At 41.8% G+C, this 23161-nt stretch overlaps 1 protein-coding gene across 50 annotated transcripts in view; it reads right to left on the bottom strand.

The window, feature by feature from the left end:
- The window catches only part of TCF7L2 (transcription factor 7 like 2), a 358366-nt gene that overhangs the window by 38733 nt on the left and 296472 nt on the right, over positions 1-23161 (bottom strand). For 41 of the 50 annotated variants that reach the window (XR_013594849.1, XM_078643821.1, XM_078643824.1 and 38 more), the window contains 2 exons: positions 11328-11460; positions 1386-1488 (listed from right to left, as the gene is read on the bottom strand). Coding sequence is in view for 49 of the 50 variants with exons in the window: in XM_078643821.1 (XP_078499947.1) it covers positions 1386-1488; positions 11328-11460 (236 nt within the window). In the remaining variant the exon portion in view is untranslated. The remainder of the gene's footprint in view (positions 1-1385; positions 1489-11327; positions 11461-23161) is intronic. The other 9 variants (XM_078643794.1, XM_078643790.1, XM_078643835.1 and 6 more) reach the window with 1 other exon arrangement.

Here is a 23161-nt window from a genome sequence, read left to right as displayed (position 1 = left end):
GCAGTAGAAAAACCATAGTCTATTTTCGTGATGAATTAGTTACCACTCGGAATGCAAGTCTCAAACAAGAACGCATGTGCTGCCCTCAGAAGTACAAAACCCTACTGTACAGAATCCATCCGGTAGACTTTGTAGACAAAGAGAACCACACTAAACTTCAGACAACAGCAGAACAGAACCAACAACAATAATTTCCAGGAAAACATGGGACAGAGGAGAATCTTCCACTGGGCTCCACAGTACCACAAATCCACCACTTGTCATTTATATGCCAACCAAATTAGGAGGGAAAAAACGGAGAGGAGGCTACAATAAAAATAATCATTTACCATTTTATAGAGCAACAGGCCATGAGCAGCACCGTTTTGTATTCTTCACAAGACAGCAAGTCAGAAAAGAACCATTCCCCACTGTTGTTAATAGGACAGTAAAACAATACCAGCTAATACACTCCACAAGACAACAGCACCACAAGAGATGTACACATTATTTGCTTCAAATGGCAACCGAAGGACCACTATATGAGTGCAAAACAGAAGCCGACCACAAGTGCACTTCATTGCACAACAGTGCCACTCAACCATAAACAGCTTAAAGTACAGCACAATCAGAACAAAACCATTAATTCCACTCCAAAGGACTACAGAATTAGAATAGAATCATCTGCTATGCATCTTGCAACAGCAGAACCAAAACGCAACTTTACTAATCACCTACCAGATTCCAAAGGAAACAAGACTTGGGTGGAACCAGTCTGCAACACTTAATTGAGCAAGAGTACCTGCCTCAAAACACTAGTGGAGAGGAACGCTCACAGAAAAAAACAGGAAGAAAACAAAGTTTCACTGCATTAATTTTTAGGGAGACTTTGTGTTCTATGTTGTTTAGGGTTATTTGGATCACTGTATCAAGTCCGATTACTTTCAATCGTTTCATGGAGATTTCAGACGATCTTTGTTAAGATGATTATTTAACGTTGCATATTTCTAGAAAATGTGGCTTATTATGTCAGTTTCACTACCATCTTTGTAAATTCCTCAGTTTAGCAGTATATTCGAGGTATACCTGACAAAGGGGGAATGAAAGAGACTGAAGACAGTTCTGCCCTTTTTTGTCACCCTTAAAACCCTAAACCCCAATCAGCTCAAGAGGGGGGTCAAAAACGTTCATGAAGATGTAAGCAATGTATCAGACTTCTACTTGACCCATTCATTGTACACCAGTTCAAAAGTAAAGGATTGTTCCACCAGTTTCAAAATGACAAGCATTGGGACATGCAGCAACCCAAGGATTATTTACGGATACCTTTCCAACCACAGCCCAAAAAGCAAACAAGCAGGGTCATTAGGAATTCTGGAAGAAATGAATAAAGTGGAACTGCTTACTGTGGTACTAACCATCCTAGCGGATGGGGAATCTGTCCTACAGAGCCTGGCGATAAAGGGTAGTACGGAGATATATCCGGAGGGTGTGGAGGCCTTGGAATACCTAAAGAAAGGAGAGAGAAAAAAACACAACATGAAAAGAGAGACAGTGCAATAATCAGCAATCTCAATGCCCCAAGAAGACTGTCTCTGAGTGGAAGTGATGAAATGTGTGCAATCTGATTCAGGCCCTTGCTTAGATGTGTCTGTTTACTTGATGGCAACAGGGGAATGCCACACTTCGTAGAATGATAATCCACATGCCCACTGTATATTATCTCTGCACATCCCATGATGAGCTGCAGCACAGCTGATTAGCAACCGGACAATCAAAAGGCATCTTTGATGTGGGACTCAATCCCCTTCCTACATTGTCCTCTGAGATCTGCCAAGACTACAGTGTGTAAACAAGTCATCTTATACAAAATGTTCCCTACCAAGAATTTCACATTAATTGAGGCACCCTTCTAGTTTTGATTCTTGAGATGTATCTGGCTTTTCACAAGGATGCCAGGCAGTACATTAGGTTAGTGCGTCCCATGCTTCCCCTTAACATAACATCCTAATGTCTGTGTCAAATCATGGGACATTCTAACACATATCTGAGTTGAGACCAACATGGCTGAAGTTGAAAATCTGGTTATCTGCTCTATACCCAACCAGTAGTTGGGGGAACTCCCAGGTGCAAATCCCTGGGGAGCAACTCTGCAATTTGTCCAATAACAATAAAACCTTTTTGAACTGTGGTGTAAAATAGGCAACTGTTAAAAGAAAAGAGTAAAAACATTGGAAAAACAAACACCAATAGAGCAACCTGTCATGCAGCATTGCTTTAAGGATTCAGATTTTGGAATAAGTGTATTCTGAACCACTCACAAGAACACTGGCCTCAAACTAAACTACGCCTGAAAAACGGAAGATCCTATAGGAAGAGAAAGACATAAAAGAATCAGACGGTCTTCTCCATAGCTTCTTAAATCATCAGTCACAAAAATGACTTTAAAATACAAAGCTTTCAAACAACTATCAGATGAGAACCCTGAACTCTTATTGGTCTGCTGACATGCAAAGGGAACATACTGCCTTCTTTAAAAACTAGACTTTAAATTTAAACAAAACTGTATTCATGGACAAAAAGGAGTCAATAATGGAAAAGATTACGTTTTGTCTAAATTCATTAAAAAAATTGTTTTTAGAAAGGTCTGGCTTCCCCTAAAATTAATTGGCGTATCGCCCATAATTTGACCTTGATCGATTGCGTCCTCTCCCCCGACACTACTGCCACCTGCAAAGCAGATCTACATCTGGTTACACAAACATCCTATTACAATCTCTTAGCAGGTCTCATACCACACCACACCAAAGCACAGCTTGCTTATGAATCAAGAAGTAAAATATCCTAAAATATGTGTAATTTCCTATCATTCCACAAGAATGAGGACATACCCTCTTAAAGAAATACAAGGCAGTGGTGAATAAAACTATAAACTTACATATGCCATAAAACACTTCAATAATATAAAGCTGAAATAACCAGAATGCACCAACCTATTAAATGGCTCATTAAGGATGTCCATACATTCAGAAGGATCAGCAAACTACTGGAGTGCAGAAATTTACTTTACCAGACAGTTTGCATCGCTTACTGTGTCCGGCACAGAAAACCATCTACAAAGTCAGAAGACAATTACATTCTGATGCACTAGAGAAAGAAAAAAAACTCACTAAAAGCAAATGTGCAAGGGGCACCAAATCATGCCCCTTGCGTATGTGAGTAGCAAAAACAAGCCACCGAAACATGAACGTTATACAATTCTACTCAAATCCACTGCCTACCTACCCATGTGCATGTATGTGACTCTCGTTTGCCATTTCAGCCAAGAAATAACAGACACAGTACTGAAAGCTATGATGATCACCTTTCATTCAAATCCAATGTCAACCAAGACAACAGAAACAATAAAACTCAGTAATACAGCACTTCAAGTACTTCTGAAAACAAAAGACACTCAACCCTGAAATTCCATCCAGTGCAAGCCCCATCTTTTGCCTCCCACGTTCATGCAAGATCATTAAACAATTGACCTCTATGGAATGGAAAAACGGCACCGAGGGAAGTCAACTAATTGACGATGTTAAAAAGGGCTTTCGGCCTTTGCAGAGCAGTAAATCAACAATCAAATGACATCAAACAGCACCTTTGGAAGAAATGGAAAAAGTTAGTGACAGCCCAAATTTTCTGACTATGCAGAGCCAGTGACATGGTCAGACATGATGGTCTTCATAACTGACCGAGAACCTTCCTGTAGATGTTCATCTCACCCTTTACCTGGTGAAATGCTCTCTCTCCAATTGGTACAAAAGGGGGTGGTGATGGACGGAGCATCCAAACCAATCAAACACTCACACCCAGTCAACAGATCTGGGTTTAATCCTTCACCGTTCTTTAGCCCACTCTTCCACCCCAGTTCAGACATGGCCATATGCAAATCAGTCTGACCCTGTGCCTCATGGGAACAGTCCAGCCCGAACTGCCAAGCCATGTCTTCCCTGGACCGGAAACAAGCTTCCGAGGACCGGTTTCTGGCATTTCAGCAGTCTTCAGCCCGGCTTGCTTGAATCCAGTGGCAAAGTGAGCAAGGGACTTACGTCTGAGCATACCCTGCCACACTTATGGCGAACAAAGCGGTACAAAAGGGGGTGGTGATGGACGGAGCATCTCTCCAATTGAGCCCAGGAAATGAGGCTCTTTTTCCCTTCCACACCTACCCTTAAATTGACTGAGAAATATTCTAAGTTTACTAGAGATTCTAGTAGGCAGCTATGCATGTTTGCTGATCATTGTGGATAGGTTGAAAATTAACTCATTTTAAAGAAGCCAAAGTCAAAAACTGACATAATGTAGATTTCAGTCATTAGCAAGTGATTCACCTCAAGAGCATTAAAGACAACAAACTGTTTGTTGCATGAACTACTTAAAGTTCACCTTTCCTCTTTGAATGCAGCTTGTTTTCCAAAGCTGGTCAGGTTACCCTGGTGTTTTAAAAAAATGAAATTTACAGATACGTTTCAATTTTTTTAGCCCTTTCTCCAATGTTTAGTCCAGTTACTTCAAATCATGTTTCCTTTAAGGAGGCGAGACACAAAGCAGCAGTACATTCTACAGCCCAACAAAACCAACATGTTTTTCTTTATAATTTATAGCCCAATAGGAGATACATAGTTTTGTAGTGCCTCATAAGCTCTGACTTTTCCCTACATTGTAACATACCTTTGCCAAACCGGATAAACTCATTTATGTTTTTTTTTCAATCCTACTCTCAAGGATCTTGTGAGCAATTGATGACATAGGTATAATTCCAAGCCCTAAACTGGGGGAGGAAAAATGTATCAAGATTCTGAATAAATGTAGCACGCAGCTTGATTTTTGGTCTTTCTCCATAAATAGTAATATTCTGAGGAAAACAGTGCTTATACCGAATCGTCCATTTTCGACCAGGATTAGGGTGTCCGAGTGTCTTCTTCTGCACAATTTGTTTCAAAAGCACCTCACACTGAGCACTCTAAAAACTCTCAATGAACTGACGATATTAGAGAAGGAGTAGAACGAGGCAGAGGCGACACCAGATATTTGAACAGAACGTATCCAGTTCCCAAGTCAAGATATACGACTATATGCCCGTTCATGAGAACATTTTAATTTGTACAAAGATATCCATAAAAAGAGGAGGGGATCCACGCCCACCTAATCACAGAGCAAGGAAAAGACCTTTTCTACATGAGGATCTAGTTCACCCATGAGGTATATTAAAACTTAGAACAACAGCGATCGTTTGGAGGAGGATTCCCCGACGGCTGTTTCTCATGCGGGACTCCTACAATACGTTTAGGGGAGTTTTTATTATAAATCTAGAGGCCGGTGACCCCAAAGAGACGGCATGTTCTGATGAAGGTGTTACAACATCAAGTAATATAACACCGAAACGCGTCGACGCATTTTTACAATAGTAGAATCCAGACAAGGTCACAGAAGTAACAGATATTGATGAATCAGGGTTATTGTATACTGTACTACCGAAATCTAAGTAAAGACCGGTGGATCTAGAATAAGAGTGGCGGGAAAATCTTAAGGCCACAGTGTTAGGGGGTTTTGATAAGGATCCAATTGCATTCTTTGTATGATATTTGCATTGATTATTTCTTTTTTCTTTTTATCCTGTGTCGTATAATCTATATGAATGTGATATTGCTTTTTGATGATGTATGTAATGATTTGCTATTAATTGCTCATTGATTTTTATTGTACTTGTTTAAAGAATTTTTCCTTGAAATTCTAATTTTTAACTTTGTGTGAAGAAGAGTCTTCACCTTTTTATAAACAATAAAAAGATTGTGAACGTTCATTTTTAGTGTGGAAATTTAATTTTAAATTCTAGTCTTTATACCGCTCACCTTTTGATGTTTGTAGTAGAGAAGTGTGCATGATTGGGTAGAACCTACATAGCCACACAATACTTATTTGTTCTAGTACACACCTAGGGATTCCTCTTTGACTAAGATATTATATTGAGCCTGAACTCACCCTAAAGCTTCGTGTAGGTATATATGTGGCCTCTAGAAACAAGCGGGGGTGATAAGAATTAGCATATCAATCAAAAGTGGTATATTGAGGTGCAGGCTTAGAATAAAAGCCATCTACTAGGAGTGAGAATGGAGTCTTGCAATGCCAGCTCAATCACTTGTGCAGTTTATGATTGTATGGAACCCAATTTTTAGCTATTGCCTAAAGAAGCTTTTGGTGTCTTGCCCCAGACTCTTGTATTTAAGAAATCATAATAAAAATACCTACAAATATAGAGAGGCTTTCAGACAATCCTCTTAACCCACTGGGCTGTTCAGACGTCATACACAGCTTTCTTCTGCCCATCCAAGCACACATTATGGGGCAAAGGGTGCGCCCATTTCAGATATTGGCTGTCCTGCACTTTGAGATGCAGCATTTTCCTCAGAAGTGCAGAGCTGTCTGAAAAAAACAGCATTTTGGTGTCATAGATGGTGTTTTTGAGGCCGATAGGGCAGTCCTTTAATTTCATTATTATTATGGCATTCTGTAAATATGTTGTGCTTTATATTGTGGTACCCCACTACACCACTATTTTCTAAAATTATTTTGTTTGTGTGCGCATGTGTGATCGCAGAATTTGTACTTTTTTTTCTTCATTTAACTTTTAATTTATATTGCATATGTTTGAAAAAAAGAATACAAGCATTGGCAATGCCAATAGGTCTGCCTTTCAAAGAATGTTGTTTGAAAATGTGAAACATTAGAAGTAGATAGCATGGGGATGGATATGTATTTTTGTGGAAGTAAAGAACTTTAGAATAATGTTGGTGTAGGTTAAAAGGTTGCATTGTCATGTCTAAACATCCATGTAATTTAATTACTGCACTCGTCCTAATTGTAGTGTTGCAAGAGAAACCCCCCCTAAATTATCTCGTTATTTAAGATGCTTTAACCCGTTGCATGCTGATGACGGAACCGCTCCGTCATCAGCTGCGGGTGCGCTGTGCTGATGACGGAGCGGTTCCGTCATGGCACGCTCGCCGCTCATGCGCGGCACGAATTCCGCGCTGAGCGTTCTATTGAGCGGGGCGGGCCATGACGGAACCGCTCCATCACAAGCACAGCGCAACCGACGCTGGTGACGGAGCGGTTCCGTCACCAGCATGCGCCCGCCGCATTTCCGCCCCGCCCCCTTAGCACTGCGGCGGTATAGCCGCCGCAGTGAAGGGGTAAATAACTTCATAAGGTCATTTGTATGTCCCTGATAGCGCAGGCAGCTGGATACATAAACAAAGTATCACAGTTATGTGGAGGGCAAATACTTGTTTGTGGAAGCAAATACCTCCTGCCCAATCAAAACAAGTACTCATGGCTCCCAACACATGAGCAGAGCAAAGACCCTCCCCTCGTGATTCTTTTCACACAATTGTCTGGCGAGAGTTTTGCTGCTTAGCCTGACGAAAGAAATCAAACAATTGAATGTTTGCTGAGGCCAGACCTATTGGTTTTACCAATGCCTGTTCTCACTGTTCCTCAGTTACTGAGCTCTCCAAATAAAGGTCTGTTTGAAATTGGCTGTGGGTACCATGCAGTACTACAGATATAGGCCATAACAAACTGAGTTAATAATAAACAGAATGATGTGTTAATAATGAATACAATCCCCCTGAAGGGAAAAGAAGACCAGTAAAAAAAAAAAACACAAAAAAATACCAGCAACTCAGTTGTCTCTTCAGCCTTATGTTTTTGGGGGAAACCTAATCAATTAAAATGCATACATACAGGGACTTTTGGTCAGCCTCTTCATCCATTGGTCTGTTCAAGTGTCATTCACGTTTTTCTTCCACCCACCACAGCATACAGCATGTGCAATGGGTCGGCTCACCACAGCCATTTGCTATCTCGCGCCATGAGAAATGGCATTTTGCCTGATCATAATATCACTTCACTTCAGAGCCAAAGCTAGCGTACCTGTAATGCTGGGCCTCTCCTTTATTTTTACATTTTAATAATATTGTTTTGCATATAGTATAATTTTGAAAAATAAAATTTCTGCTGAGGCTAGACTTATTAACTTTGCCAGAGCTTGTAGACTGTCAACCTAATAGAAGTATCTTAGTTAAAAAGCAGTGGTAAAGTCAGAAGATCTTGTATTTGGGTCCTATTGGCTTTGTGAAGGCCTTTAGCTATGCCTCACAGCATCCCCGATCTCAACGGCTAAAGAATAATTTGATACAGCAGGCCATGTCATTTTATAGGCATGAGCATCATGTTTGCAAACTAAAGCATTTTTTTTTGCTAGTGGCGGTGAGCAACACTGGGAGGGAGGATCACTGGGGGAGGGAGCAAAGTTGAGGACGGATGTAACGGGGGCGGGTAAGGGGTAGCTTGGGCAGAGGCAATATGGGGACAAGGGTAAGACTAAATATTTGTATGGTAGAGCAGAAGCAAAACAGGGGTACGGCTGAGAGATCAAACGCAAAACAGCAATGTGGAACTTGCGGAGAGAAAGCACAAAGGTACGAAGGCAATGTGGAGGAAGCGTGAGAGAAGCACACATGAGAGAAGGGAGCACATAACATGGTGGATGGGGGAGTGGAGGAGGGGTGATGAAGACCAAGAGGGAGACAGGTGGAAAAAGCATGCACTCTTGTAGAGTGCATAACCAAAAATAAAACAGTAATGCCTGAAAAATAAAGCAGCAGAAGGACACAATAATGCATCCATGTTCTAGGGCAAGGATAAAAACAAGAAGAGAAATAAAGCCCTGCAAAGGTTAATGAATTAGAAGCAAATGAGAGTGACAATGAAGCCAACCAATGGCAAGCACTGGGCGGGCCTAAATGTCACTCACTATAAGGTAGCAATATGTCTTGCAACGGACCGAGCATGCATGAGAGACCTAAAACATGGAATGTCTTAGCACAGAAATGTACAGAACATATTGCCTTTTCTGTGAACCGAAGCGCAAAACTAATGACATGGGGATTCTATTTCTAAAACATGTCCTCCCTCTTACCCCTCATCTGTCAAGCTTCCAATCTTTAAATTAAATCTCCCAAAGTGACATTTTCCTACTGACATTGCTGCTGCGCTATGACTAAACACATATCCCGGCGGATTAATGTGCTTCGTCTGTACTGTACGCTGCTGGTACTCTCGGATGATGACTTACACAAGGACATTTTACAACAATTTAAGAGGTACTGTCCTGTGCAGCCCACGTTTCAGGAAGTGGTGTCTTGTTACAGACTAGCTTTGAATGTATGCACCCAATGACAAGAAGGCCAAATCAGGTGCACCTTAGGAAGCGAATCGACTGTAGGCACAGCTCTCAAGAAGGGTCTTCGAGAGCATAGTTGGAGGGCAAGAGTACATCGTGATGGACAATAAGATGGGAACCAAGGCACTACTGAGAGGGTGATGGAGAAAGAGACCAACAGCTTTGGCTCGTGAGAGAGGGGGACCAGAGCCTGAAAATAAAGGAAGAGCAAGAGAGGGAGAGGGAGAAAAAGAGAGAGTGGAACAAAGAACACTGGCCTGTGAAATAGAAACGTGGGTGAGGGACACGCACTAGAGGAGGCAGAGAAGAACCTGTTGTAACTTGAGAGGTAGTGAGAGGGGAGGAGAGAGAGAAGGGGAAAGTGAGAAAGGATTCCGGGCATTAAATTGAGGTAAAAGCAAAAAGTAAAGGGGAAAGAGAGACGAGAGAGATAGAAAGAGCGAGGGGAGAGAGTGAGAGGCGGAAATGGAGACGAAGAGAGGGAAGAAGAAAAACAAGATACATTTTTTCGTACACTACCCCAAAGATGAAGAAACATCTACTACAGGGAATTATACTGCAATATCACTAACTGCACAAAGCTCACACGGCGAACAAAGGAGTTGAATCATGCTTTGAGAAGAACCAGAGATGACAGCAAAGGCAGAAGAATACCTTTGGGCCTGTGATTCCATCAGACAACAAAAGACCTGTATGCAAAATGATGCTGCAATAATCATGAACTTTCAAAGCACAGACAATACTTGTAAACTAATGAGTACTTCTAGTGGATGATTATTGAACCGAATTCACACAGAGAAAGGGAAAGAGAGAGGAATGGAGGGAGCACTGAACATTGGAACTAGTCTGCTTCCAGGCATTCCAAACTGGACCTCATAACATAACTAAGGCAGAGCGACATATAGGGACTTGACAAATGTCACATAACTACGTTAAATACCAAAGCTGGTACTGAAAATGTTTGCCTGATTTTGCAACTACCAACTGGGCCATAGTCCACTATTACATCATTGAGAATTTTGTCATTAAGACCTACAAAAATACTTAACCCTGAATATCAAAAATACCTGCATCACCCAAGAATTTATATATAGCGAAGTATAAATGTAGTATTCTCGACTCCGCGGCTTTTATACTCGCTGGTGTTGACTCTTCATCCCTGTCCCCATTCCACTAAATGCTGGGTACATATTTCGATCATACCTTTTTTATGTATTACATTAAAATGATGCAATTGAAGAATCTATGTCAGTAGAGGATACAACAGTAAAGAAATATCATCAAGGAGAGCCCTATTTAAAGAAATCTGAACAACGAAAATGTACTTAATATGATATGCACTAACAAATCTTTGTAACAATCAATTATGGAGAAAATGCTTTCCACCTACTCCCAAACTTACATTGATTGACCTCTGATTTAAACTTACCCTAAGCCAACACGAACATTAAAACTAAACCTATTAATGCTGAACTAAAGATTTTTTATGGCAATAATGAAATATGCAGCTTCTGTGTTAGTTATGATTATGTTATTGCAACCCAACAACAGATTTGCTGCTACAATTCTTCTCCATTATTTTTCCTAAAGGAAAATGTATTTACAAAAATGTTATCAGTATATGGAAAATCCAGTTACAAAGGGATAGAAGCTAAAGTGTCTAAATTATGAAAGTGTTGGATTTGGAACCTGGAGACATGAATTCCATGCTCGGATTCTCTACTTTAATTTGAGAAATCTTGGGGAAGTCATTTACCCACCCTGTACCCCAGATTTTTTTCTCTTCTTAAATGGTAAGGGCATAGCAAAAAAAACACACACACTTTAACACTGAGCATTCATATATGTATAAGAATATCTAGGAAAATGTGTAACAAAATAATGATATGTGCAGTGTGGAAACAAAAGTGCATAACTGTTCTTTTCCCAGACCTGTGTTGGTAATGATGAAGTGACGAGGTGTGAAATGACAATTCAGAGGCAGTCACAATTCCAGAAAGAGCACCTTGGTAAGTCGTCATAAGGATCTATTTGGTGCCATCCATACCAGCCTTACCTGTCTTTGGGTCCACGTCGCCCTGTAAGTGCGGAGGCGGGTTGCCCGGAGTGAAGTGCTCGTTGCTGTAGGTGATAAGGGGTGTGAGAGGGTGTACATGGTGAGGGTGCTGCACAACTGGTACTTTGTTAGACTGGAAAAAATAGAAAAATAAAGCATTAGTTTTATATATCTAGCTAAAACCTTTCAACAAATTGAGGTAGGTACTCGAAAACACTTTAACTGACAAAGTGTTTTGTATCTACATTTCTAACATTGCCTTTAGTTATTCATCATACATTTGTAGATGTAGCATATATTTTGCAAGAGACAACAAAACGGCCTGTGGGTTGAAGCATGATTAATTCAAAGAGGCGGCGCTTAGATTTGGGCCTTGTCATCTAAAGCCATCTCTCCAACACAATTTCATTCAAACGTGCCATCAAGTGAAAAATGTCACAATTGGCCCCCATAACATAAATCGACAACAGACACAAGGTATTTCTCAATACATTATTTTTGGTTAGGAAGCATTGTTAGAGAGCCCTAGATTTTTCCCACTGGTTTGCTCCTTTGAAGATTGACCAAGGTTACCCACACAGCACAAAAACAGATCTCTTTTGAGCGTTCTCACTTAAAGCACGTGGGGGTGCCATCTCACATGGGACACACACTTCCTGTTATGCATCAAAAGCTCCAAACCAACCCCCATGATGGTTCTCACACTTTGTGGTAAAGACAATACGCATTGTGCCGATTTGTCACCAACGTTCAGCAAAGGCAAGGCCATTTTGTAATATTAATAGCCAGTTGACGCAGCGGACAGCTATAGTGTAAGGAATGCTATTCTGAAAAACGGTGTTGTAAAGAATAAAAAAAGAAAATAAAGTGACTGTTTGGGAAAATGCACTTATCCACATGCTTCAGATGGGTTTAGACTCTAGCGCTCAAAGTCTGGAAAACAGAGAGACCTACAAATGCCCATGGGGATGTTTCCTTTCTACTAAACACAAAAGCGACTGCTACATCTCACTTTATTCCCTCTGACAATAAATTAGTATGTCGTTCTATAAACTAAATCCAAAGGAAGCACTACTAAGCACATTTCAAGAACACATCAAAGTAACTCTGTGTATAAGGCAAATAAATTCCGTAAAATAAATGTGAATAACATGATACAAACGATGAATTCTGCAAACAGAAAGATCAATACAGTTAAGGCGACCCCCCTGCAGCCTCACTTTTACTCTATCCCCTACGCTGTTACAACTGAAAGAATTGGGGAAGAAAACAAGCTTTTTCTTGGTAAGTAACACCCAGCTTGAGATGTGTGTCCTTTCAGATGTGAGCCTGGAGGAGGGCGGGCAAGGAAGCCTGATCTAACATATGAAAGAAACAAAACGAGACTGAAACAAAACGAACCGCTGGACCATTTACTGAGAGTAATCCAACTGCAAAAGTACCCTATTCCCAGCAGACGCTTTTCAATGAAATCCCACAACGGGCATTTAACCAGATTAGGTAGCAGCAAAGATGAAGAGGGTGGTATTAGATGATGAATGGATTAGAGTCAGCCCTCATTAGAAAATGTGTCTTTATTCACCCTTTATTGCTCCACACAAGTAACCACTCACATTACAGAGAGGCGCGAGCAATCACATTAGGAGAAAGGAGGTTATTTGGATGCATGCATCTAAGAAACCATTTTTGATGCCCAATTTTATTCCTATTATGCACAAAGCATGGCTATTTTTTTGCCACGAAAAGTGCTTAATGCTCCTTGCTATCTGCTTGAAAGTGTGTATGCAAAATAACATGAAATGTGAGAAAATTGACTTTTTCTGGTGCAGAGTTTATCCAACCAGCGGCAGATGGCAATCAATCAAGAATTAAACAGTATTATTATTATTCTTTTTTTGAAATTGCAGAAATAACAGGGAGAATTGGCCTTTAGAGACCTGCTATGAATCTAGCTTTACACAAACTATGCGTCTTAGCCCTATTGTTACATAGGCAGTTTTGCAGTTTTTGATTCTACAGAACACATCCAAGTCTACTTCGGTATAAGGGTCCTCGGGTATTCACTCACCCCTCACCCCCAAAATATATATATATGTATGAATATATATATATTTATATTTTTGCATTTCCTTCTAAACAGGAAAATCCCACATCTCTACAATAGCTGTCTAGGTCCGAAAGATGCCAGTCACTTTCCAGGACCCTGGAGAAGACCACTTTTCTTGCGTAAAATACAGTGTTCAGTAAAAGATCATACCATCACAATTTAAAACGGTTTAGTCCTGGACAAGTTTTGTTTCGATATTGGAGGGGGGGGGGGTTCAAATAGCTGCAAGGTATTTTGTAAGCCAAGGGAAAAACCCAAGCTGGCTTGTTTGAATTGATAAATGAGCGTCCTTCAAAAAAAAAAAAAGTCACTATATTCCCTTTCTAGAATTTAACTATTCCAAACTGGGCACATCCCAGAGTTTGAACTTTTTTTTAAGCCAGACCCGATTGAACACAGCATGGGTCTTTGAAAGGCATTGCCACAGCTGATTAGCTCAAACCAGCTCTTCTCAAGTTTGCAGAGAGCCACAAATTAAGAGACGGGTGCCTAAGGGAATACCTCCCTTGGCCGATAGATTGCAAAATAGCTGAAGAGATACACTAGAACGAGATAATGGGTAAGTCATGTGAAAAAGATGCATACAACGTTTGTGCATGTGTTTTCTGAGGGAGATATGCTTAGCACATTACAGATATTAAAACTGATTAATGTGCCTCACAACAAAACCATTATTGATCCCTTTCTCCTGCAAACCACTTGCCTGTGCGTCACCCCCAGACCCCACCTCACCTTCTGTGCAGCAAGAAGGTCAATTCAAGCCACAGGACATCACGTGCTGACAAAGTTTGCTATTTCATTCCTTCATACCGTTGCTAAAATTGCTAGTTTACCATCTCTTTCCTAATACCAAGGTTTCATTTTTGGTCAAACACCAATGTGCACTGACGCCATTTAAAAAACGATTTGACCACTGGCCACTTTAATTAAATTATTTCCAATCTTGTCCCTGTCTCAATGTCCTCTTGTCATTCCTTCATTCAAAGCTTTATTTCTCGCCTTTTATATATTTTTTGTGTTTCTGTACTGTGTTGTAAGCTGCTTTTAAGAACCTGGAAAGGGTTCTGCAAGGCAACGATTAGACAGCGTATACAAACTTACAACATGAGTTAACAACTGTAGTCTTGGTCAAGAAGTTTGTCTGTCTGAACCTTTCAAAAATCCTCATTCTAAGTTGAAGGGATTTTATTGGAAAACCCTTAATATTCATGGGGGTTTGATGTTCTCGTGCATCTGACCAGACACTGAAAAGTTTAAAAGGATGAAATTGGAGATAAGGAGGAGGGAATTAGACCTTTAGGTGCTTAGACTGAGCATGAACTGAAGGCGGCATACAAATTAGTCCTTAACACTCTCCAAAATCTCAGGTGGCCAGTTTCAAGTCTTGGGCGAAGTGGAAGGCAGCTCCAGAAGATAGTGCCTTGGGCACTTTTCAGCCTGCAAATACATTTTCAAGCAATATTTCAGCTGATTGGGTTGGAAGACTTTGGAAAATCAGACAGGAGGGCTGCTATGTAGAGTCTTGTGCACTAAACGTAGACTCTTGAACTGTAATCTTTCTTCAATAGGAAACAAGTGGAAAGACTTCAGTGCAGACGCAATGTGGTAATGAAGTTACTGGCCACACATGAACTTGGCCCCATGGCTTTGTGCTATGTGTAGCATAGACAGGGCGCTGGTTAAAACCCGTTTCAAAGTTACATCACAATTATTAAGGAATAAAGTACCAAAGCAATATTATTTGACAGCTTTAATTAGGGGAGTACTCTTTGTCCAGTCATCTCAACATGCAGTCATGATGACATGTATTTTCCATACTTGAATTTACCCATGCAGTGAAAGAGAGCTAAACAATACCCTCCGTTAAAACACTTCTGTATTTGTAAGAAAAGAGATTGCATGGTATCCTGCAGCCAAAAGTGAGAGGTGTTGGGCCCACAAGACGTAGCAGCAGCTTGAACATAAAGTCCATAATGATGCATTCACTACTACACATTCTGAAGAGAGACCATCACTTGGTGTCACTCCTCAGATCCCACTTTTAGATTTAGATGGCTCCAAGTGCTGTCTGAGTGGATGCGATAGCTAATATCACATGCTTTGGACCTGTGGCAAATGGACTGACATGCTACAGAAGAGGGGCAGCAATAGCGTACTGCTGTGGCACACCACAGATAAAGTTAGTAATATTAGATTGGAAAAGACCAAGTTTCATTATTTGATTTTCCAGACAGAAAATTATGTCGGCTAGAAAGGTCTTTCCAATTTCTGTGGCATGTTTTCAATTGGTCAAACAATGCCACACTGTTGAAAAATTAAAAAGTTGTTAAAAAGTACAACAGTATGAGTGGTTGTGCATGGGCACCATATTGGGTGGTAAAAGTTGTAAGAGTAACAGAGAGACTTTGGTCCCAAACTGGGTTTCAATGCCAAACTGGTTGTGTGTTGGTTGGCCAACGGTGTGCGGAGTTAGAATGTGAACACAGTTTTCAAAAAGTGGGGCTTTGGTAATGGGAACCTGCCAATGTACTTTCTGCCATTACGTAAACCTCTTTCGATCCATAGGCATTAATCTGGCACTTTGTGCTGTTAGTGAGATGTTTGGATTTCTTAAGATTTCTCTTGAGCATTTTACCCTGGTGCTGTCATTGGCGAAGCTCACGAAGGAAGCCAGTGTTTGTGTTTGTTGACTTTGGAGCCATCACATAAAGGGCAACCATTATTTCGCATTACTGGGTTTTGAATATTGAGAGATCATCGGGTGGGCTGTTCAGAGTGAAGGAGTGCTTTTGCAAACTTACTTGGCTACATTTTCTTCTTGTGTATGTGAGGAGATGGTTGGTTGTTGGTTAGTTGTAGGTTTTGTCTGGAGAGTTAACTAGATTTTAATGAAAAGGTTGATGAAAGAGGGATGCCTTTGGGGGTCTGAGATCACGTATTAAGAGCAACAAGAGGGCAAGGCTGTGAATACGCGAGCGGGTTGAATTTGCCACTAACTAAACAGAGACCAAGTTACTGAGGTTTTCAATGAGTCTCTGTAAGGAGTTCTACTCTTCCAGATGTCAGTCATGAAGATGGTCTGCTTTATAATAGAGAAGATCAGCTGAGCAAGGTTCAGCATACCTGTTAAAGATATATATGCTTCATGTGAGCCTAATGCACATATACAAAAGGATACAGACTTGTGATACCTCACAATAGAAGCTACATGAAGCTACATGATTTTCAAACAACGGGTCAACGAGCAGATGCAAGGAAAGCGATTCTTCCACCTGTCTTTATTTCTTGCATAGGATATAGTAATTAGGAGGGAAGAAGCAGGAGATGTCAGTTGAATTGAATTTAGAATCAAAGCTAACTAAGCCAACAGGATAGATGAGTGAATGTGTTTGCTTATTATGACCTGCAGGTCATAAGTGTGAATCCCAATAAGTCCAGTAAAATGTGTCTCTATGCATCACTTCCAACTAATGACTGAAGTGATTCAATCTGACAATTGATGGTTCAGCTGGGCTGGTGCTTTAAGCTGCACGTAAAGAGCAGGGCACAGATTTAAGAAAAGTCTCTTCACCACTGCGGGGAGCAGTTTGTCTAGAACTCTTCTTCGGGAATCTGAGTTCTTCTGTCTCTGGCCAGTACAGTCACTTAAGTCCTCTTAGTTTTAACCTTGAAAAAAGGAGGTATGGATTCCTTAAGATCAGAGAACACACAAGCCCCTATGAATTACCACACCAGCCAGACCAAGTCAAATAAGCGATGATAGTTTAGGCTTGATGGTGGAATATGCTCAGACAAAAGGTTACCATCTGATTTATTTGACTGATACAATAAATAGAGACACAACCTCAATCTTTGCACACACTTGGTCAACACAGATCCTACTTATTCTTAAAGCCTTTCTTTTTTCACACTAAGCAGTTGCCAACAGAGAAAAAAGAAAGGGAGCCCCTTGACAAATATATTAGTGGAGTTTAAATAAAAAGCACCCAAAATGGGAGGAAGATGGAGGAACAAACTAACTCGTGTTTCTGGGACAGATACACTAGAAACCTTCAACACAAGTCTCCGGGGTATAGAACTATTATTACCTCACCCGATAATATATGTTCAGAATTTATTGGACGAGATAATAGTAACCCATCACATGTTTTCCCCAAGAAATGGGGCATAACATGGATTTCTGCACTTAACACACTAAATTCACATGGACGGGTTAATTCTGCACATTTTTACACCAGGAAATATTGGTAAGATTGCCCTGTAAAAAATTATCTTGCGGGTGCAAATGTTATCACACCTGGTAAAATAAAGCTGCACAACCCTTAATTCTGATATGTGGATTAACACCACAAATATGAATTTTCCAGAGCACTAGTAATTGAAGTCTAAGTAAATATTGGCATTGCTAGTGTCCAAAATGAGTGACATGAAGGGAGTGATTATCAAGAATGTGTGCAGACGCCATCAGTCAGTGGTGAAGGATGAATACACATACACCTGCCTTCCTCTCTCAATATTGGGGCTTTATTAGTTGGCAGGCATAACCCTGCCTCCAAGTCACTGCCCTGCAGAGGCGTCACAACACTGAAGGTGTAACACCATCCAGCATATGGAAGGTATGATTTTTAATAGAAATTCTACTGCACTGTTTACGCCTCACAGTGAAAAAGTGATGCAGAGTAGATAAACAGTACAGAGTTATCAGCGGCATCAAGTCCATTGTCTCACCGATTAACGCGGATACACACACACACACATTTTTTTCTTTCAGCAAGATAGAACAAAACAATTAACATATTAGATTTTTGGGAAATGTAATTTGATGCATTTATTTTCCTTATATGTTATTTTTACAGCACCAGAGCTCTGAACTACTTTTTGTGTCAATAGTACCAGTAGTCATTACAGTAATGGTGATAAATAGTACAAATGCACATGTGGTATAATTTGTAGGCACGTATGTAATAAGCAGTGATTCTGTGGCGTGGGTTATGCGGTGGAATATATGATCATTGCAGGCAGAAACAGGCTTTTTAATGGAAGACCTATAGTATAGCCTGCATGTTGGCTTTTTAGATGAGCAGGAAGCAACTGTAGTTCCAAGCAGTTGCTGGCATTCCGTTAGTCTTTGATCGATTTCAGACTTGGTCAACGTCTCCATTTAATACATAAAAAAATTGGGTGTTTCAGCCAATATGGGCTTGTTGACCAGAGAGCATACTTTAAAACCAACCCTCTCTCGAATGGGCATGTGGAATATGTATTATTCATTTTCAAATGAATAATTTTAATTTGACACCTTTTACGTCACATCAAATAGAAGTAAAACTAATATTAGTGTGTTCCAAGTGATTTGATTTAAAATATGTATGAGAAGATATCAATAAATGTATCTCAGCACTGGACTCTGGTTTTTAAATATGTTTGAACTTATTTATCTTGGGAATATCCGAGATTAAAGAATCCTTGTGAAAGCCCAACTTTCCATACAGAACTTATAGTTTGCAAGTAGGTCACCATGACTAACCTTTGACCTTGTGGGTGTGCTTGTGCATAGTGCTCTGTCGAAATCATTGACCAAATAGTTCTCCGCTGCTCCCCTCTCACCTCACCTAGACCTCTACTAACAAAAGAGAAGGTGATAAGTGATTAGTGGCTTGTGAAATTTGCTCCATTCCCCATACTATACTTGTGGGTTTGTGAAGTAGAGAAAAAGCTACCCACACTGCCTGTCAGTGAATTTGCATCCCTGTCTGTGGAACTCTAACAACTTCCCCGTTGCTTCCTTTCCCACCAAGATCATTTCAGGCCCGCTCTAGGTCGTCTGTGGCACTATCAACTAGGTCTGGCTTTGTAACCATCAACAATTTCCATGATGAGACCTTTCTTATAACGCCGGATGTGAAACTACAAGTCCCAGAATCCAATGGGCTGTTGGATTGAAAGCCAAGGGCAACATATGAGAGGTGGCCACTTGCCAGACCTAGCGAAGAGCATTTTAGGAAATTAACAAAGAATAAACTATATAGACATGGCCGTCTTGGGCAGGGCGCGATTACATAAAAGTAGCAGCAGCCAGCATGGGTTTTCAAGCCCACCCCTTGCTTGTGTACACTCTACAATTATATCATCACCGCGCTCTCATTGCACATTGCGTGAAGACCAAAGGAAGAAGCTGTGATAGGGCAGGAAAGGTTCATCTTGAAAATAGACGAAAAAACTCCTTACCTTTTACAGGGGATGTGGAAGTTATTTTCAGGTCATTCATTTTTTAACCCAGGCCAGCTGCACAAACTGCCTATTAGGCCTCTTTTTGGCACGAACGAAAGAATGTTGAATCACACAGTGGTGATTACTGCTACTTACGAATGATGCTGTTAATGGTGCACACAATAAATGACACAGGACCACCCCTTCCCCCGGCCCTCAACGTTTATAATCACGATATTACACCCATAGTTACTCTACGGGGGTGGAAGTTGCCCACCGGCCCCTGTCAAGTTCTTATCTTGCACAGGGTTAGGGGTACTTTATACCCACTAAAGAGTCTAAACCAAACGTTGTGCCCCCCCCCCCCCCCCCGCTCATTCACATCATATCTGTGCACCTTTTCATGGTGTCTTACTTCTGTCAATAGTCAATTCACACCCTTGAGTAACGAAAGTGTAAAACAGTAATCTGGAATTATAGTGCAAGTTAACACTGTTGTGGACTTACAACAACGCTGTCAATTATAGGCGGCTCTGCATACAAGGCCCGTCTATTACAAGATGTTTCTTTTTTAATTGTAAGCGCAGCATTTTAACATCCACTGTTTTAAAGTTATGGTTGGTCAACCTTTTAGCAGGAGGGCTCCGGTCCGTGGCCTGGAATGAGTTACAAGGCAGGCGTCTTTGCTCCTCAGTAAGCAGGGTTGCTTTGAAATGAGTAGGGTAAGTTGTGCAAGATAACACTACTATACGAGGTGAAGCCAGGAATGATAGCAACTGCCCATAGCATAGCATGAGCACGGCCCAGAGTTACCAGCCGCCCCCTCCTGTTTGACCACCCAGGAGGTCTGCTTGGTCCCCGCTGCAGGTGAGCTGATGCCCAGAGCGAGCCAATCACTTGCCCACTTTGGGACTCATGGAAAGATGAGACCTGCTCTCAGCAGAACATGATCCCTAAACTGAGTTAAAGAAAAAATTATCCCAACGAGAAAAGTGAAAGGTTCATGAAATGAAGGAGTCTTAGAAAAGAAATGCCAAAGCCGGTCTACTTGGTCTGTTAATCTACTATTTTCATCTTGTCAACATTCAGTTGGATACAAAACAAAAAGACAAAGGCTTTTTACACCCAGTGGAGCATTCCCTTCTGAAACCGCTTGTGCCTTTTGTGACTGATGCTGTGCACTCTGCCCTCTCGCAGTTTATGCAGCTCACTCCTCCCCGAGGTCCTGCCCTCTGCTAACTGCCTATTGTCGCGCAGGACAAGGCCTCTATTCACGGCCCGCACTCTCACTGCTCGCACAATGTGCGCCTGCTCCGCCCTCCCTGATCACAGCACAGGAGCCATGTGCACGACAAAGCACCCTCAGCTCGAGAGTGCGCCCAAGCACAGCCCGGGAGAGGACTGCATTCAGGCACAGTCCCTCCTCGGAGCACCGTGGCGGTCACTCGCAGCTCTCCCCCCTCGCCGCTCTTCCACTTACCGCCTTTTCTCATGGCTCTCCCACTCTGTCGCATTCTCTCACAGCTCTGACTCTTCCTCATACTCTCTCACAGCTCTGACTCTTCCTCGCATTCTCTCACAGCTCTGACTCTTCCTCGCATTCTCTCACAGCTCTGACTCTTCCTCACACTCTCTCACAGCTCTGACTCTTCCTCGCATTCTCTCACAGCTCTGACTCTTCATCGCATTCTCTAACAGCTCTGACTCTTCCTCACATTCTCTCACAGCTTACTCAGTTCGCTCACAGCTTTCTCTTACTCACATTCTCTCACAGCTCTGACTCTTCCTCACACTCTCTCACAGCTTACTCACATTCTCTCACAGCTCTGACTCTTCCTCGCATTCTCTCACAGCTCTGACTCTTCCTCACATTCTCTCACAGCTCTGACTCTTCCTCATACTCTCTCACAGCTCTGACTCTTCCTCGCATTCTCTCACAGCTCTGACTCTTCCTCACACTCTCTCACAGCTCTGACTCTTCCTCGCATTCTCTCACAGCTCTGACTCTTCCTCACATTCTCTCACAGCTTACTCAGTTCGCTCACAGCTTTCTCTTCCTCACATTCTCTCACAGCTCTGACTCTTCCTCACACTCTCTCACAGCTTACTCACATTCTCTCACAGCTCTGACTCTTCCTCGCATTCTCTCACAGCTCTGACTCTTCCTCGCATTCTCTCACAGCTCTGACTCTTCCTCGCATTCTCTCACAGCTCTGACTCTTCCTCACATTCTCTCACAGCTCTGACTCTTCCTCACATTCTCTCACAGCTCTGACTCTTCCTCACATTCTCTCACAGCTCTTACTCACATTCTCTCACACCTCTTACTCTTCCTCACATTCTCTCACAGCTCTGACTCTTCCTCACATTCTCTCACAGCTTACTCGCATTCTCTCACAGCTCTGACTCTTCCTCACATTCTCTCACAGCTCTGACTCTTCCTCACATTCTCTCACAGCTTACTCGCATTCTCTCACAGCTCTGACTCTTCCTCACATTCTCTCACAGCTCTGACTCTTCCTTGCATTCTCTCACAGCTCTGACTCTTCCTCGCATTCTCTCACAGCTCTGACTCTTCCTCGCATTCTCTCACAGCTCTGACTCTTCCTCACATTCTCTCACAGCTCTGACTCTTCCTCGCATTCTCTCACAGCTTACTCAGTTCGCTCACAGCTTTCTCTTCCTCGCATTCTCTCACAGCTCTGACTCTTCATCGCATTCTCTAACAGCTCTGACTCTTCCTCACATTCTCTCACAGCTTACTCAGTTCGCTCACAGCTTTCTCTTACTCACATTCTCTCACAGCTCTGACTCTTCCTCGCATTCTCTCACAGCTCTGACTCTTCCTCACATTCTCTCACAGCTTACTCAGTTCGCTCACAGCTTTCTCTTCCTCACATTCTCTCACAGCTCTGACTCTTCCTCACACTCTCTCACAGCTTACTCACATTCTCTCACAGCTCTGACTCTTCCTCGCATTCTCTCACAGCTCTGACTCTTCCTCGCATTCTCTCACAGCTCTGACTCTTCCTCGCATTCTCTCACAGCTCTGACTCTTCCTCACATTCTCTCACAGCTCTGACTCTTCCTCACATTCTCTCACAGCTCTGACTCTTCCTCACATTCTCTCACAGCTCTTACTCACATTCTCTCACACCTCTTACTCTTCCTCACATTCTCTCACAGCTCTGACTCTTCCTCACATTCTCTCACAGCTTACTCGCATTCTCTCACAGCTCTGACTCTTCCTCACATTCTCTCACAGCTCTGACTCTTCCTCACATTCTCTCACAGCTTACTCGCATTCTCTCACAGCTCTGACTCTTCCTCACATTCTCTCACAGCTCTGACTCTTCCTTGCATTCTCTCACAGCTCTGACTCTTCCTCGCATTCTCTCACAGCTCTGACTCTTCCTCGCATTCTCTCACAGCTCTGACTCTTCCTCACATTCTCTCACAGCTCTGACTCTTCCTCGCATTCTCTCACAGCTTACTCAGTTCGCTCACAGCTTTCTCT

Source organism: Lissotriton helveticus, chromosome 5_1 (genome assembly GCF_964261635.1).
Source record: "Lissotriton helveticus chromosome 5_1, aLisHel1.1, whole genome shotgun sequence".
Lineage (NCBI taxonomy): Eukaryota > Metazoa > Chordata > Amphibia > Caudata > Salamandridae > Lissotriton > Lissotriton helveticus.
The sequence above is the reverse complement of the archived record's forward strand: the minus strand, read 5'-3'. Positions and strand labels throughout refer to the sequence as shown.